General features: G+C 44.5%; 1 protein-coding gene across 1 annotated transcript in view; it reads right to left on the bottom strand.

Moving 5' to 3' along the window:
• Positions 1-3,558: 3,558 nt before the first annotated feature.
• The window catches only part of cdh2 (cadherin 2, type 1, N-cadherin (neuronal)), a 60,928-nt gene continuing 46,271 nt past the window's right edge, over positions 3,559-18,215 (bottom strand). Inside the window, exons 8-16 of the mRNA XM_053884450.1 lie at positions 17,891-18,028; positions 17,409-17,594; positions 16,251-16,504; positions 15,603-15,745; positions 14,259-14,492; positions 12,617-12,850; positions 12,302-12,441; positions 7,773-7,937; positions 3,559-4,200 (exon numbers count right to left, since the gene is read on the bottom strand). Of these exons, the coding sequence (XP_053740425.1) occupies positions 3,994-4,200; positions 7,773-7,937; positions 12,302-12,441; positions 12,617-12,850; positions 14,259-14,492; positions 15,603-15,745; positions 16,251-16,504; positions 17,409-17,594; positions 17,891-18,028 (1,701 nt within the window). The 3' untranslated portion in view covers positions 3,559-3,993. The remainder of the gene's footprint in view (positions 4,201-7,772; positions 7,938-12,301; positions 12,442-12,616; positions 12,851-14,258; positions 14,493-15,602; positions 15,746-16,250; positions 16,505-17,408; positions 17,595-17,890; positions 18,029-18,215) is intronic.

Raw genomic sequence — 18,215 nt, 5'->3', positions numbered from 1 at the left:
TGTGACCTGCCCTTTAAATGTTTATTATTGACCTGAAATGTTTATTATTGGCTTCTATTATTCTTTAAATACATGTTGATATTTTTTGTTGTCTTGTTTTAGGTGTAAATTTCAATGTTAAAACGTTAATATCTAGCATTAATGTGAGTGAGGGTAGGATTATAAAGTTGCTTGTGACTTCATGACGGACTTGAGTCAGTGAAGAACAGTGTAAAATATGTCTGGTGTTTCATGTGATGGAGGATTAAGCATGAATCCGGCTGGCTGGGGGGTCGACCATACATGCTGTGGCAGCTTGGTCTGGACCCGCCAGAGCCCTGGTAAACCAGGTTGCTAAACCATGATCCTTGGGTGTATTGCAACTATAAAAACCTGGTGACAGAGCCTCATCCTGCTCGAGGGAAGTCGACTCTGTTTCTCCACTTAACTCCTCCCACACATGACTCATCATGGTCCAAAGAAGATCTGACCATCTGCTTGGGGTCTGCTGGTTCTAAAACCCTCTTAACTCGAACAAGGCAGACTCGAGTAAAGCTACATGTTTTTTTATTCCACTTTGTATAATTTTATATCCATGTTATCAAAATATTATCAATACAAAATACAGCTACATTTATTTTTCACTTTCTGTTAATAATTTGTTTTTTTTTTTTAGGAAGAAGCCATACTGCTAAAATAAGCAGGACTCTTTAAGGACATGTAATATAAAGAGAAGAAAATTTGGGAGACAAATATATAGAACTGAAATAGTTTTGTTTAGAATTAAAACCATGAAGAATGGTGAATTTCTTTGGCAGTTTTTGTCATGAGGGCCGCAGAAAAGCAGGCAAAGGGCCACATTTGGTCCCCGGGCCGCACCTTGACAGGAAGAGGAGGGGAGTCCACATGGTGCGGGGACCATTTTAGATTAGATTCAATTACTTTATATTGTTTTTATGAATATAATATGTCACTGTTTGGATCGATGGAGGACAGTAATTCAAGAACAGACTCAGATTGAGCTGAAAAACAAAGACTTGAACTCCAGAAGGGTCTTGATCAGCAGGGACGTGCACCGGGTCCATGTAACAGTTTCCATGTGAGAACACAAAATGTGTTGTTCTGCTTCATAAATGCGACCCACAAAAGTCACCAGCAGATGAGCTGAGTCACTCTCAGTGTGACTGGGACCTGGGAGCTCCTGAGAGGACAGAAACTGAACTCAGGAAGTGCAGGGCAGGTCCTCCTCTCTGAACCACACACACACTCAGTGTCGCTGTCATCCTCCTGCCCGTCCCAGGAGACGGCGGCCTGGTCATTTTAAGGTCAAGCGCTGACCGACTGTAGTCCACAGTGAGCAGGCAGGTGGCGCCCAGGAGGAACATTTCCACCAGCACTTGACCCCGACATGAGAAGACGATCGGCGAGTGCTTCATGGTGTCTTTGACCTTCTGGCCTCCAGTCCAATGGACCTGCGTGGGCGTTCCTTTATTCTGCCCAAACTCTCAACAAGAGTCGATGACTTGCACAAGTGCACCACAAAACATGACTAAACTGCTCTTCAAAAGTATCAAGTGAACTCAGCAATGATTCATGACAAGTCTGCAGAAAGCAGTCGAGCCTTGAACGCATCGTGAAGCTGGGCGACAGTGGCATGGTCACGCTACTTGGATTTGAATGAATGTTTTTATTCAGTCACCAAAGAACTTTTTTTTCTCATGTTTTTGCTTTATTCAAAATAATATTGGTTTGAAAACCAGGAGAAAAAAGGGCAGCTTTATTCAGATAATAAAATTTTGAAAAGAGAAAATGATGGGAAACATTTTGTTTAAAATATGAAAGTATGTTTATAATATTTAGTTCATATGGCTCATATGAATCCTTTGTCAGACTTGGTGACGTCACCTTGCAGTATGACTTAGCTTCTTATAACAATGATACTTCTGAACTTTTTACCAACAAAGGTTTGTCAGTTGTTTTCTTGGGTCTCAAAAGAAGTTACTACTCTATGTATTACTACAAACAGCATTTCATCCGGAAACCACGTCTTTGTTTTCACAATTGTGAAGTAAAAAAATAATAAACAAAATCGGCATCAACAAAGTACAAAAAAAAAAAAAATTCAATACAATAATTTATTAATATATTATTAATACATTTGACTGAGATGGTTGAATTTGGTGTAGTGCCCTTCAGCAGATGGTGCTTCCACTGATGTGTCCATGATATATATCTTTTATGTTTTGACAACAATTACACAACATCATTTAGGTTCAATTTTACTTATTTTTTTTGTCTTCAAAATTAGAATTGTGTAGCCTAAAAATATGATATAAATACATATATATATATATACAATCTTTGTATTTCTATCACATTTTTAGGCTAAATATAAATATAATGTATTTATTTATACTCGCCTCATGTTTCAAACCCAACACACCGAGAAAGGACCCACCTTTTGGAAGCCTTAACAGGAAGTACTTCAGAAAGAATTACTTCCGAGGGAAGAGGAGTGGAACGTGACAATCATGCAACACAATTTCATTTATCACTTTACTGTACAGTGCCATGATGCACTGCAACAGTCGAAGCTCTTCCGATGAAAGCAAGCGGTTCCGCTCAGATTTCTATTCCGATTCCATAACAATTCTGTGGTTGAGCATAATTCGCTGAAGGCAAAATCCGGTGATTTTGTTCCCACCTGGGAATTAAGACGCCGATGTTCATTCGTCCGCAGAATATATATTGGGCCGTGCATAAACGGAGCCGTGGGCAGCTCGCGCTTTAGAGGCGCGGACAACAAGTACCTTACCCCGCGGTGATCAGACAAACAACTCGCAAACAAACCCTCTGGTTTTAGCTCCAAAATTTTATTTGAATAGTTGGGGTCAGAGATGGACCATTAGTCCTCCAGTGAACACACGGTGAATTCCAAACCCCCCCCTCCTCATACTGTGATGCAACGTAACCCCCCCTCCCCCCTCCCTTTTTGGTACAAATCCAACAGTTGTGCTGACAAGATCACTATTTTTCCATTTTTATCATTTTCATTTTTTATTAGAAAAAAAAACTTGTACACATTTAATGTCACCCAGAATTTTTTTTTTCACTTAGTAAATAAATTTGGGAAACAACTTCAGATTTTTTTTTTTTTGTCGTCCTGAAAAGATTAAAAACATGCAAAAAAAATTAGAATTTGCCATCCAAATTATACATTTACAAGTTTGGAACTTTTTGCACTTCATATACTACATCAAAAGAAACAAAAAAAGGAAGAAAAAAAATAATAAAAACATTATGTACACACAACTTTTTACAGTGAGTTCGAAAAATATCAGATGATGACTAAGGCAAATGAAGTGTACATTTCATAAAATACTACATCACTTCAGGGGAAAAAAAAAAAAGAAAATAACCTGCTACAAAATATGATTCAGAACTCCCTTTAGTTGCAACCAGCTGCATATTTTCGGTGTGAACAGACTAGCATTCTGTACAGTGCTCTGAATTCCATCCCAATGATCTGATGGTCCTTCATCTTTCTTGTTAAATAACCGACAAAAAGGAGCGTCGTGGAACCAAACGAGGAAAAAGAAAAGCGCGTAGAAGCATACCAGAGTGTAACATGTCTGAAATCACTCCAAAAAAAAGTCAGTACCGTTAAAGCCTTGAACATAAAACTAATCATTTAGATCCAAAAAAATGTACAAAAAGGCACATTATATCCCAGTGCTTCTGTACTGTGAAATTCAAGTGTAACTGAGCGCATTCATTACCAACAGTCCAGCGGTGTGACAGTCCACCGGGTGTCCTCCGCTCCACTTCAGGAGTCGATGCCTAAGCTTTCAACAAGCATATGTAAGCGAAGACTACAACAATAAGCCTAGATTTTCAGGGAAAAAAAAAATTTGAATCAAATCTGTATTTTCTTTTCTGTCACAGTTCTGTCTCTCTTCCTCTGCAGTCCATGTCCTCTCGCGGGAAAGGCTTCCCTTCGGGCGAGTGTGTGTCTTAGTCATCGCTTCCGCCGTACATGTCCGCCAGTTTTCTGAAGCGAGGGCCCCAGTCGTTGAGGTAATCGTAGTCCTGGTCGCCCCCGCTGCTGGAGGAGTTGAGGGAGCTGAGGGAGCCGGCGGTGGAGCCGCTGCCCTCGTAGTCGAACACTAGCAGGGAGTCGTAGGGGGGAGCGGTGGGGTCGTTGTCTGCCGCCTTCAGTCCCTGGAAAGGAGAACACAACGGCACGTTCAGATGAGAAGATTAGCAGGACGCAGTCAGGTGGGAGGCACATCAAGGAACACCCCCCGCCCCCGGCTCACTCCGCCGCCGCGCAAGAAAAAGCTAATCCATCCCCATACCAGCCGGTGGCCTCTTCAAACCCGTGTTCAGGTTTTGTTGGGATTAATGAAACGCTGGTGTGCGAGGTTACTACGAGTTTGGTTTCTTCTTGTCGTGCTTCTGAGCCGGGGGGGATTAACCCGGGAGGATGATCACTTCAGTCATCTCTTCCTAGAGTCCAGATCCTCGCGGCACTCTTGAAATACATCCTTTTTGGATCCTTCTCGCGGCGCCATTTCTTCACTTCAGACACTTCCCAATCCACATACCAGGCAGCAAGCTACACTGTATTTGGGATTCCTTACAGTCAGTGGGGTCTAGCTGACTGGATGTTCTGGAGGTATCTAAAATATAATCATCCTTGAAAAGTGGCCCCACAATTGAAAGCCCCGAAACGCTGAAGATTTGTACCTTTAAACCTTTTCAAGATTCCCATAAGGGTCTTAAAACCACTTGTCCTATCTGACTCTTTCCCTCTAGAACCTTAGTCCTGATGCTGGTCCAAAGTCAAATCAAAGCCTCAGGGAGTCCTCATTTTTGACTTGTCTTGGTGGGTACCCCCCAAAATCCCTGGTTTTTATCTCAAACCCCTTGAAGTCTTGAGCAACACAACGTTGTAACATCAGGTGACGCCGGTGTCTCAGCCGGCGACAGGGGGCGGAAGAGGCGGGTCACTTTTTCAAGGATGCACTCGACATTCCCAGAAATCCTGACAGCTTCTTGAGAGGCCCTTACGAGTCCATATTGATCTCCAGCCTGGTTCCTTAACTGCACCCGAGAGACTGGATGAGTTTGCCACAGCTAACTCAGACTCCGACATTAACTGAGGACGTCAGATTGATGAAAAAATTGTTTTACTTCGCTCTTTGTCGTCATTAAAAGCTTTTGTCGCTCGGGGCTGGTGCCGATAATTCGGGGGGAAATGTGACAGATGGATCATTTATCGCAGTAAAAAGCCATAATTGCTTTCGGCGAAACGCCGGCGTCCTTTTAAAGGTGGGGCTCCATTGGCAGTTTCATAGTCGACTCACAGAACGCAGACCCCTAATTCCATTACAGCCACGTCAGCTGCTGCTCGGCACAGACTCGCAACTGGTGGTGAGATTGCTGGCTGGTGGAGTCACCATGACAAGAGACTGTTCAGAACCATGACTTCAGTGTTGCGTCCGTCGCAGTGTTTGTGGCATTTAGATGTTAATGCACTGCCCCCTCATCCCTCCCCACCCTCCCCTGCACCCCAGCTCATGTCCCACTGAGGTCATAGTACTTACACTCAAGCCGCAGAGACTGACTTGGCCCCGCTAATTTTATTAAATCCTTATCAGGCTGACGGATGGAGACCCTCACCTCCCCCCACAAGTGCCCACCCAAGTCTTCCCTGCGCTTATCACATGTCCGATTACAAGCTAAGCTTTAAGGAGAGTCACATCTAGACCAGGCAACTTGGACAAGAGCAGACGAACAGACAGAGGCGATGATGAGTGAGCCACATTATCTATTTACGAGAAAATCTAATGTGCTGAAGCTAGCAATAGGCTAGCAGCATCTGAATCGACAACAACATCTGTTTTTTTGTCAAACTAAACTATGTTTAATGCTGCGATTAGAACTGAAAGAGGCCGGCCAGACTCATGGGATCGCTGTTTTCGCATCCAATAATCCCTTGCTACGGTAACCGTTCGTGCCTTCGACACAATACAGACAGTTTAGCTTCAATCATGTGGGACAAAATTCGGATCACATTTGGATTGAAAAGCATTTTCCATTTTCACCTAAAAACGCGATGAAAATAAAATATTATGGAAGCTAACACTTTAGCGCCTCAAGAAGAGCCATTCACTGCCTCCTTTTGATGGCATATGCTGGGATCCAGTGACATCGGAAGTGGGCAGTAACAGTGACCTCACTCACAGTTACCCAAGTCAAAATACAACAGCGACGTGCCTTGTCTGGACGTGCAGTGAGGAACATCTTGGTAAATGCACGCTCTGTTTGCAAAACTTGCAGGATGAAGAGAAAAAAACGGAGTTTCTTTTGGTGCATTTCACAGAATGGTTTAGCGGCGAAGTTTCCCACCACTGCCATTCAAGTGTCTTCATAATGAAATATGTTTTCATCAATTTCTTTAAAACTGAACCCATTAAAACGACAAAAATAACTTGTTCAGGAGCAGAAATGGCTTCCCTTTCATTCAGTCGCTTCATTTCAAGCCTCCGAGCTTTGAACCAACAAGTCTGAGTGACAAATAATGGTTGAATTGGAGTGGCAGCAGGTCAATAGGCGGCGCTACACCTCATGATCAAGAAAGCGTCAATCACTTCCACTGAAGTCCACGCCATGTTTTTCCAGCCAAAGTGCATTCTGAAATATTTAACAGGAGATTTTCGCTGTACATGGCAACCGTTTTGAATAAAGCACAGTGTGAATCGACTGCGTCTCCGACGTATCGCTGGCGATTTCCTGGCGGAGCCACTGAAGACTATTGCTTTTATATCACATTCATGACACGTGGCCGGTGTAATTGAGTCATGGCCGGGTAACGGGAGAGACAGACGGTCAGGGAGCGGAGCAGGTTCTAATCTAAAAACATGGGCGCCGTCCAAAAACTGGCAGCGAAGTCCATTTGTAATGCTGCGAAACTCCTGTCTGTTGGAGCTTGTGAAAAATACATGACTGCTCTTTTCATTTTACATTCTCCCTTCATGCTGGAGTCAATGATGGCCTCAGGCAAACGAGGCCACTCAGAACGCTGCACTCCAATAGAAAGCCGACGTGTCTCACATCTACCATTTCGTTCTGACACATCAATAACCTTAGTTTGACGGAAAGTGAGGAGAAAAACAATTAAATCTCAAGAGCGTTGTGTGCTTTTCCTGCTACAGATAAGACAAGGCAATGTATTCAACACCATGACCTATATATATATATATATATATATATATATATATATATATATATATATATATATATATATATTCCTGAACAAAAGCAAACAAAAGCTTCTGTTTGCTTTTGTTTTTGCTACACAATGGCCAGAGTTTCCACTACTCTGAATGGACTTGAAATTCTTTTAAAAATTGAAATTCTTACACAAATATTTTCAAGACATTAAAAGAGTTTTAGCTTAAATAAGGTGATATAAAAACTTGAATATAGACACCATCGTGATTTATTGTGCTGTTGTCAAACTGATGCAAAATGAACTATATATATATATATATATATATATATATATATGTTTCATTCTATACATAATTTTATTTACCAGGTTTTTGTACATGTGTACATAAGAAACAAGAATGTGGTTCCCCGGAGTCACAACCATCCATGGTTAAATGACTCATAACAGCAAAAGATTCATTCATTTAGATGAGTTCAACACGCAGCATGAGGCTGTTCGGAGTCATTTACAGGATTTATCGGCATCATAAATGTGTTTTTGGTGTTGCTTTTACCTCGTTGATGAAGTCTCCGATGTCTCCAGGGTGGGGTGCTGCTGACCTCATGGGATACTGAGGTTCGGGGTGGAGGGGTCTCTCGTCTAGACGCCGGATCCCCACCGGCTTGATGGCATCAGGCTCTAACGTGTCCGGCTGCTGGAGCTGACTCAGGTCGTAATCCTTGTGAGCACACAGACGGCGGGAGGAAACTTGAGTCAGGGGTCATGTTTAGCGACAACAAATGCAACACAGTTCATCTGAGGAGACGGGGTGATTTTTACTTTGCAGCCAGGCAACTTTAATCTGGCCTTGTGAAGATCGAGCCCAGGGACAGTTTGAAGCGTTCAAAGAGACGACGCTGAGGGGGTCCGAGCCGAGTCTGCGCTTGGATGTGCAGGAAACTGTTTGGCTTTAATTGATGCCCAGACATGGGACGGTGCATATGCATAAGCCCGCGCTAATCCTATTAACATTACCACGGCAACGCCAACGACTCGTGGTGGTTTGTGCAAAGTCATTGGCGCCAAAGGAGGAAGAGAGGACAAAATAGATGCGGTTCCCGTCACGGCGGCTGCGCACGTGATAAGAGAAAGTCACCGGTGTTTGATTTCTTCATGAGCACGCACGAAGGATTGTCCCTCTTTAGTAGAAACGCTTTAATCCGTCCATCTCTAATACCCCCCCCCTTTCAAGGTTGTTTTCGCACAGACATATTTAGGCAACAGACTCTCTGATGTAAAAATAAACATCAAAATAAAGTGACGCCTGGAAGTAGAGAAAGAAAGTGGACCTTTTAAACTGCTAATTCAAGTCTGCTGTGCGTCACTGCCATAAATCATCAGCAAAATGAACCTGTAATCCAGCGTCTTAATTCAACACCATCACTGGTACAGGCCATGTTCGGTCTGAGTCTGTATCGTACGATCCTTGACATTGTGAGAGTCCAACGCACTCAGGCGAAGAAGGAGAGTGAAACTGGCGACGCGGCTTTAAAAACTAAGCTGGAGAGCCGCATTTGAAGTAAACATCCACAAGGCCAAATCAAGAAAATAAAGCGGGCGCAGAAAGCCTTTCAAAACATCAAATCAGGAATAAAAGTGATGTATTTCTGGCCTTCGTGCGGATAACAATGAGTGACTGTTTGTGCCTGCAACAGCGCCTAATAAATGGCTGTCGACGGATGCAGGCGTAGATATATGTTTGTGTTTGTAGAAAAGATAATTGACCCGAATAACTTGTTTTTATTTGCTCATGCGCACAAAAACTAACTCGAGTCGGGCTCCATCCTGAGCTGCGTCGTAAAGCAGCGTCATCTAACATTTTAATGAGCAAGATGCGTCTCAATTTTGAGTTTATGTTGAAAAAAAAAAGAGCAGACCACGACCCTATCATGACTAAAACTGTGAAGCTACAATGAAGAAAGCCTGAATAGCAGCACGATTTAAAAGGAAACCCAGACAGTGACATGGAGATATTGCGCTAACAAGCCAAGTCATTGCGGAAACATAAAACTAATAAAGCCAGTTCACTTTTTTTTCTCAGATCACTTTTGAGTACTATACAATGAGAGATTATTATAGCTCAAATATGATATCTTTAAGTAGAAGTCCGACTCTCTTTGGACAGGAGCTTCCCACTCGACGTTTCTGACAAGTGTTAACCACTAATTCTGCGATTGATTTTCCTTGGACGGAATCTAATCGTCGCACTGGATTCCACGGGGCATGACAGCAACCCTGCGGCGCGCCGGATGAAAACAGATCGCACAATAACGTCATCCATCATCTTCGGTCCATTTATGTGTAACTCCTGCTTTGACCTTTCTTTGAGGTCACCCACCAGCGGGTGTGGACGAGACCGGCAACGGCGATGTGTACAGGCTGAACTGAGCAGGAAGGGCTAATGACATCTCCGTCCCCCTTCTGGGAATTCTCCGCTTTCATGGGCCGGTGAATGAGCCGCCTCAGGCCAGAGTGACCCACATTCTGCTGATCCAGACCGAACACACTTACCATCATACAGTATTTAAGTGACTTAACCATGCTAATATTAATGACAGGCTGGAATACCCTTTAAAGAACGGGCGTAACTCTGAGAGCAAAGTGGTGGGACACATATTTGATTTAAAGGATGGATAAGGGAATCATATTTATTATTACTCCACACCTTGGTGCAACCAAGTCCGGTTCAAGGGTTTTTATACTTCAGAATCCCAGCCCTAGAATCCTGCTAGAACCAAGACTCAGCCAGCTTCAGGGGTCACTTAACAGCAAGTGTATAAAAGGGAGAACAGAATCGTTGCAGGCTTCATGCTCCGTTATGTTTTGAGTCACTGGGACAAAACACCAACACAACACACACAGGTCCATGGGCTCATCAACCTAAAAAAAACAGCCTGTTTTTTAGACACCAATGTGTGCGCCGCTTCCCTTCAATTTTCTTTTTATATCTTGCGTACAGCATCTGCCGATCTCCGCCTGGTTAGCTGTCTGCCTTTTGATGAAATGAGCTCTTCGCCGGCCCTCGCACACGGTGCAATGGCAACTAAAATCATATACACTGAGAGCACCAAATGGTCTGACACTTCAATTTCCTCCCCAGCGGGAGATAGGGAGAACAGAGGTGGGCATTATAAAGACCACGTTGCCGAATGAGTCAGGTCCATTTTTTACCCGACTCCCCTCAATTCAGCCGACAAGGCCATTTTCTGCTGGCGCCCTGCCTTCTCCCGCTCAAAATGGAAGCTTGTTCGCTCTCGATAAATTGCCGCTCCGGCTGGTTTGTGTCACGAAACATGCAACAGTTTGCCTCTCAACAAGTTCTGGAGCAGGAGTCTGTGCCTTTGGATTGTGAGGGCGAGGCTATGAATGCACAAGTGTGCGCCCGTCCTCCCTCCTAATGAGTGGCAGATGTGTAATGGCCTCCCAGTCATATTGTTACCTTAGACAGAGCATCATTACAGCGCCACAGCAGATGTCTGCCTCTAAACTGCATGGCTTTATCCATTACCAAGTTCCAGGGGCTAATTCGGCTCCACGCTAGGTCAGCCCAGGGTCCGCAGTTTATTCTTCACTAAGCTACAAGAGCTGATCCAGCGCCGGCAGCAAGAAAACAGCCCATTTTCCATCGTCCTGCCTTTGATATGAAGCCATTCCCTTCTGCTAACAAGGGGTTGTTAGGACAATTGAATTTGCGTATATATATAGATCCACCATCACTTTGCTGAGATGTAAAGATTCATTCGTCACAGTGAAGCAGGACCCCGTTCCAGTTGAGTAGACGGTTCCAATATTTACAGACCAAACTGGATCACAAGTGCCTTATTGATTCCAGTTATTGGATTTTTGTTTTTTTCTCACTCCGTTTTATTTGTACTTTTTTTCGGCACAATAAGGTTCTCATCTTTGTGAAAGCCTGTGAGGTGTAATTTCGAGAAGGAAGAAAGCAGTACGAGCAAATGTGCACTTGCAGGATGAGTCTAGGTGGTCCTCTTTGTCGGGGTGCTTCAATTATACGGAGGTTGCTTCTGTGCTAGAGACCACACACACACATTCACAAACACGCCGCGGCTCGATAAAGTCTGCAGCTGCTGAGTGTGTTTGACGAGTGAAAGCAAAACTTTCAGTGAGGCCATATTTAGCCGTATATAATTCTGTGCATCTGGGTTTCTGTGTTATTACGAGTTATGCATGAAAAGCAGAATGTGTATATTTGTGTTTCCATCGTCTTCTGTAGCCTTTCTTAGTGTAGTTGTTTTAACTCTCGATCAGCAGAGGTCTGTCTGATGCTGATCACCTGTGCAAGACAGTTGAGTCTGTCAGAAAAATACCTTCTGAATGTATTGAAACAAAAGTTTCAGGAAATGTCGCAAACGAGACAAAGAAAGGACGATAACATTTGGGTGGTGTTCTGAAGTTACAGCTGGATTTGGGAGTGAATGAACTGTCATTCACTGGAACGTGCCTTGTCCTGTTTCAAACTAGGCCCCCATTTTGACCATTTGGTACAATGGTTCCTATAGTCATAATGGCGGCATGACGGGTAGCGCCTTCGCCCCCTCGGCCTGGGTTTGGGTTCTGTACAAGAGACTAGGCTATTGCCATGAGCCAACCGAATTCTTCCATGAGGGACGTTCCTTTTTTGAATTGAAAGTGTGTTGCTTTTATAGTCACAAGAAATTCGCTTCTTGGCGGAAGTATGTGCTGTCACAGTGCTTTTAACGCCCCCAGAGTGCATTGGACATCCTTAACAGTCTGCCTTGGGGAGACTTGCAGACGGGTGAAATAGCATAGCAGCATAGCAAGTCACATGTGGGAGCTAAAGCGCTGACAATGATGAGTTATCCTGTTATATAGCTTTGCTAAAATGAAACGTGAATAAAAGTCATGTGAAATAAAAGTCAGGAGAGGAGAGAACTCAAGACAAAACTAAAATAAAGTGTGTTCAAGTATCGTTGTCTGTATCTCACCACATCTCTCTCCAGATATCATTGTTTCAATTGTGTCCCAGGGTTTGTTTAACGGCGCACGTCACCATAATCTCACCTGATCCTCCTCTCCGCCGCCTTCCTCATCGTACTTGAGAATGTTGTCTCTCACGTCGTCCTCGGGATCGATGAGGAGCTGCTTCGCCTGGCGCTCTTTATCGCGCCTCTTCATCCACACCACGAACATCAGCACCAGAACTGACAGAGAGGGAGCGATCTTGCGTTACTCGACATAATAGATGGCATCATTTCCCGCAAATCGGATTGGCCTCAGCTTTTTTTTTTTTTTTTCAGATAGAGAGCTATTTTATTTTGGTAATCCCGCACTAATCTGGCGGCACAGCGGTTTGTGTTTTAAATCTGAGACACTTACTGAGGAGGATGATGACGCACAAGAGGATGGAGATGATGGCGCCTGTTCCCAAGCTGGCGGCCATGATGTGCTGCTGGTCGGTGCAGTCGCCGTTGATGTCGCACTGGCACACCTTGATGCGCAGGTAGGAGGTGTTGGACATGGGCAGGTTGCCAGAGTCGGTGATGATGATGGGAATGGTATAGATGCCGCTCTCAAGGTAGCCGATCTTCAAGCTCAACTGAGCGTAGTCGCCTGCCAAAACAGTTTCCAAATATTAGGTAAAGGCACATGACGTGGCGCCTTCATCGCTGGGATTAAATTAACGCAGAATGGGACATGTTCATGCTGAGATTAAACTCTCATTACCACCAATATGCATCATAAACTCTTACCTGGCTGTTGCATCATCAAACCTAATCCTGGCAGGATTTAGATCCAGAGCTTTTTAATCTGCTGAATATGTTTCGATAATGCTGTTTCGGCTGAATTCCCGGCTGCTGTAATCCATTCAGCGTCATTATAGTGTATTAGTTCGACTTTCAGGCTGAAGCCACAGAAGCGATCGATACAATTAATAACAGTGTTAAAAACACCGCAAACTTAGACTTAGACTTTCTTTATTGTCATTGCACAAAAACATATCACTATCTTATGGCAACGGTTTCCAAAAACAAAACTATATGTCCAAAAATAAATAAATATGAGATAACAAAAAAACAAAAATAAGCCAGCAGCTCTTTTGAGTGGCTCAAAATGTGTCAGCTAGTTTCAGCAGGGACTTCGCACAATGCTTCACTGCGGCTCGGACGATTTAGGTTTTCCTACTTGTAGGCCACAGCTTGGCCACGCCGACATGTATGACCCAGGCAAATTGGGATTTTGAATTCAACCAAACACTTGAGTCTGAACTGCACTCCGCTGTGAGAGTCAGTCACTGACATGTCTGTCTCAGTCGCTGTTGAGTTGGTGCAGCAACATATGTTTACGCCAACAGTAGTTTTCTAACTTTGGTCATGCGCTGAAAGAAATAGGTTGAAGTCCAATGGACTTTGAAGAGTCACAGATAGAAAGTGAACACAGATAAAGACAGTGAAGGACAGCGCTGTCCGTAACTTGACTTGTAACTTCCCACGCTGCACTGCAACAGTCACAGCTCTAACAGTGCTAAAAGTCATTTGCATTCCCGATAAAGGTGACTAGAAATGTAGCACCTTCCTTCTGTGATCAAGCTGTACAGCGCTTATCCAACCTTTCAATTCATTTTATTGTCACCTTTTTGGAACCAAGGAAGGAAGTAAACTCATCACCAATAAGCTATATATATATATATATATATATATATAACGCAAAACAGAACAGCACTCACTCACTAAACTTCACAAACTAAATAACTGCTGGATAGGGCTCAGTACTTGGTGCGAGGTCTCAGCCGTGCGTATGCAGCAGCTTGTTTTATCGCCGAAAATGAAGTCGCGTTGACATTTATTCACCGCAAACAAAAGTATCTTATCAAAAGGCACTTGGATTGTTTGTTCTTCTGATATTAAGCTACACCGGCAAATGTGCCTCACAATGGACGAGCATTAAACAAACCACGTCAACTCAAGTGTGTAAATACGCCGACTGAGCAGCTTTAAGGAGTCGCAGGAGCTGCACTCACCGCTGATTCTTGTGATGGTCCAGTTTCTCCTCACGTCCGCGGGCCGCTTGGCAAGCTCAAAGGCAAACGGGCCCGCGTTGGGGTTCAGGTCCCCGTCCACCGCGGTGATGTTGATGGTGTTGGGGTCCGCCTTCTCGCAAATCTCCGTCTCCTGAGGCGACACCCTGGGAGGGTTGTCGTTGATATCCAGCAGATAGATCTGCAGCGTTCCTGTGCCGCTGGCTGGAGGGTTACCTGCACGGGCCATAAAACACAGACTGTCATCCATATGTATGAGGAGGTGAGGGGCAAATTTACATACGGAGAGGAACAATTTCCCTTGAAAAATGTCATCTTGATTCTGAAGTCATTATGCGGCGAAAAGTAAAGTATGAAGTTTATTTGTCTGGTTTCAGGCAAACAGCTATTTACTGTAGTGAGAGAGAGGAGGCGACCAAAATGCATATTGATCGAAGAAACTCATCTCCAGTGAGGAGGCAGACAGAACGAGGCGGCGTCAGAACCTTGGGATCGTGTGTTTGTGAGCGCCTAATCCCGAGCAGCGTCTTCCTGACGAAGGACACAGGGTGGGAATACTAAAGCAGACAAACAGTGCGCTTCTTCTGTATTCACTCAGCTAAGAGGCTTTTTTGCCATTCCGACCACGCTCAAAGGAGCTAGTCATCCAATCCTGACCCATTAATGCAGAGAACCTCTTTAATGGTAAAGTTTTAAGCCGTCGGCCAGAGCCGTGCTCCGCGGAGCGGGGCCGACCTGAACAGGGCCAAATCCCCAGTACAGGGAGAAGGTGATTATATTCCCGCGCCGCATGGCTCTGGGGCTGCCGGCACATTAACCTTTTTCCCTGAGTGGTCAGTGTTTTCCACGTGCCGATTGTCTGGGACAAGTTTGACCTTGAAGGTTGTCATTGAAGCTGGAGGTTTTTCCAGCGCGTGTGTCGCTAGTGCATTTAAGCTAATGGGTTTGTGAGCACTAGCGACAGGTGGGTCGACTCTTATGTATTAACATTGAGAGTCGGCATTTTCACTACCTGAGCGCCAGGACTCACTCAATGTGCCGATGTACACAACATTATTTACACTACTATTGTATGTCAAAGATGAAAAATGCTACATAGTGTTAGCTCACTGACAAGCAAGACTTTCCACACACGTCACAAGCGTTTTTAAAGAGAAAAGAGAAGTAAATCTCCGTTTTGGTTTTGTGCAAGCAAGCATTTACAAGCATCAGGTAACAGAAACTGTTGACGCAACACGATGGCACGCCGAGCGCTAAATGCTGCTTGGATAACTATATTTAGTCCAACACTTCTGAAGCATTTTCAGAAAGCAAAGAAGCCCTCACCGTTATCAGTCGCCAGGAAGGTTGCGTTGTACAGGCTGTTCCTCACGAATGTCGACTCTCTGTCCAGGGTGGCAATGGTGGTGATCCGGCCGGTGTTGGGGTCAATCCTCAGCCAGCCGGCTGGGTCGGACAGCTTGGAATACCTGAGAGGAGAGTGCTTAGCGAGTGGGATTCAAACTCCACGCTTGTTTTTGAACCAGTCCCACTTTTCTGATTGGCATCTCTTTGTACTGAAATCGTTTTTATTTGTTTACGCCGAGTGAATATTTCAGACATCATGCATTTTAATTAATCGGCTCGGAATCATTTGGGAGCTCAGACTTGCCCGCTCTTATCAAGAGCTAAAACCAATTTGCAGGACAAACCGCGGAATTACAAAGTCAGCTCCCGCTATCGAACCGCTCCGAGGCTGATGGAGGCGAAGCTTGTGAAGATAAAAAATGTAAAGCAGGTTTTATTTAATAAGAAATAAATGCGCTTGTCATTTGAGCGGAGAAAGTGGCGAATAAAAGCCCTGCAGTTCACTCTGCGATTGACCTCAAATAAGTCAGGCCAAAAGTCAACATTGATGAGTCGGCACTGTTTCTTTCGAGTGAAATTTCAGTCAGTCAGTTGCCTTTTTTTTGCTCATCCAGTAAAACAAATTACCTGATGGTCTGCTGCATGTAGCGATCGGGATCCTGAGCGGTGTAAGTGGTCAGCATGGACTCCGGCTGCATTCCCTCTTCCAGCTTGATGAGTTTGGGGCTGGGCTCGAAGTAGGGACTCTCATTGACGTCGATGACTCGGATGGAGACGGTGGCCGTGGACTGACGCGGGGAGTGGATGCCGCGGGCAAGTGGAACCTCGTTCCTCGCCTCCACCGTCAGGACGTACGTTCGGCTCATTTCATAGTCGATGGGCTGCAACGGCACACACCAATATAAATGTGGGAACTATAGAACTAAACAGCTCACATATTTTTGTCCCTTCTGATCATTGCTGTTTACAAATTCTAATCGGGTCAAGCTCCCGTCCCAGCTACCTGGGGCAGCCCGCTATAACACCCCTATGGAGAATTCAAAGTCAATTAACCTCTGCATGGCTTTGGACTGAAGAAGGAAAACATCTGAATGAGAACTGACAGAATAATGTTTACATTCACCCTCCTAAAAATGTGCACTGCAGGAAGCCAATTTAAATGGAATCGTTTCTGTTTTCTCATGCAAAATTTTGGACAAACTGCACCAAAGGTCGATCAGCAGCGACAGATTTATGACCCAGCGACTCATCACTATGAATAAATTCAGGCCTGGATTTAATGAAGATCTATTTATGATTTTATCTCCCCGACAAATCACTGTATATTCATGAGCGAGCCAGCACCTCGACAGTTATTCAGAGGAAGCACGACACAGAAAAAGTTCTGTCTGCTATAAAAACATGTATTTTAGAACGTCTAACAATCATCAGGAACGCCCGCCAGGTTTCTTCTCTTTTTTCCTTTGTTGTCCAACAATAATCCTATCATTATATCTCCATTTTGTCATGCGGTTTTTCATTTTCCAGCAGCAAGCATCAAACACTGAACAAATTGAGGGAAAAGAAACGTTCCGTAGATCATCAAAAAGTTATGAAAAATAAAGGCATAACAAATTCTAACAGCAAGTAAGATGGGCACTTCTCATTTCCCGTTTCCTCTTCTGTAGCAAAGCGATGTAAAACAGCATCATTAACCTCTCGCCCCCTTAACATTATTCATACAGCACTTGCAGCGTTGACGCTCACGAGGGCTGAAGTGGGAGGAGTCTGCAGAGGACGTCTTACCTTCACGACGGTGACCAGGCCCTCATTAGTGGTTGGATCAGTGGGCACGGAGAACCTGCCGTTGGGGTCGCCCCCGGTGATTTTGTACACAGCGTTCCAGGCGTGCGTGTTGGGCTGGTCCTTGTCAGTCACAGTCAGGTTCGCCACGATGACATTCACGCGGTTCTCAGGCACCTCGCCGAAAAACTGTATGAATAAAAAATGGACGCGGTAAAACGCAAGTAGGGAAATACGCCGAGCCACGCACTGTGCTTTTGACATTTCAAGTAACATGTTGTGGTCAGCTCGTCCGCTGTCCAGGCCTTACAGCACAGAAGTGGAGCGAGTGATTCACCGGCGTTTCAGACATCATGTCGTCCCCTTAGTGTCAACACTGAGTGGGCATCACGCATGATTAAATACTTTTGTGGAGGATACCCAAACGCTGAGTTAGCACACACTTGTGAGGTCAGCGAGGGAAACTGGTCAGAGTAGTTCCTCACCGAGTCTGAGGTGAACTCGGGTGGATTGTCATTCACGTCGGTGACTCTGATGACGGCAGTAGCAGTGTTGGAGAGGCCGTACATGGAGTTCCCCTCCATGTCGGTGGCCTGGATGATCAGTGTGTACTGAGGCACTTTCTAGAAGAGGGAAAAAAAAAGTCAGGTCAGTCAACAATAATGGTGAAAAAATTAAAGGAACACATTGCAATGACACTCCAGGGACACAGGGGGCGCCGTGACACGTCTTCACCACTACTTCTTTCTCCACAACAATAAAGTGGACTTTAAGCTCTCAATTCCTGCTCAACTACATCTTTAATTTTAA

Source organism: Synchiropus splendidus, chromosome 13 (assembly GCF_027744825.2).
Source record: "Synchiropus splendidus isolate RoL2022-P1 chromosome 13, RoL_Sspl_1.0, whole genome shotgun sequence".
NCBI lineage: Eukaryota > Metazoa > Chordata > Actinopteri > Syngnathiformes > Callionymidae > Synchiropus > Synchiropus splendidus.
This window is presented reverse-complemented; position numbering and strand designations above follow the sequence as displayed.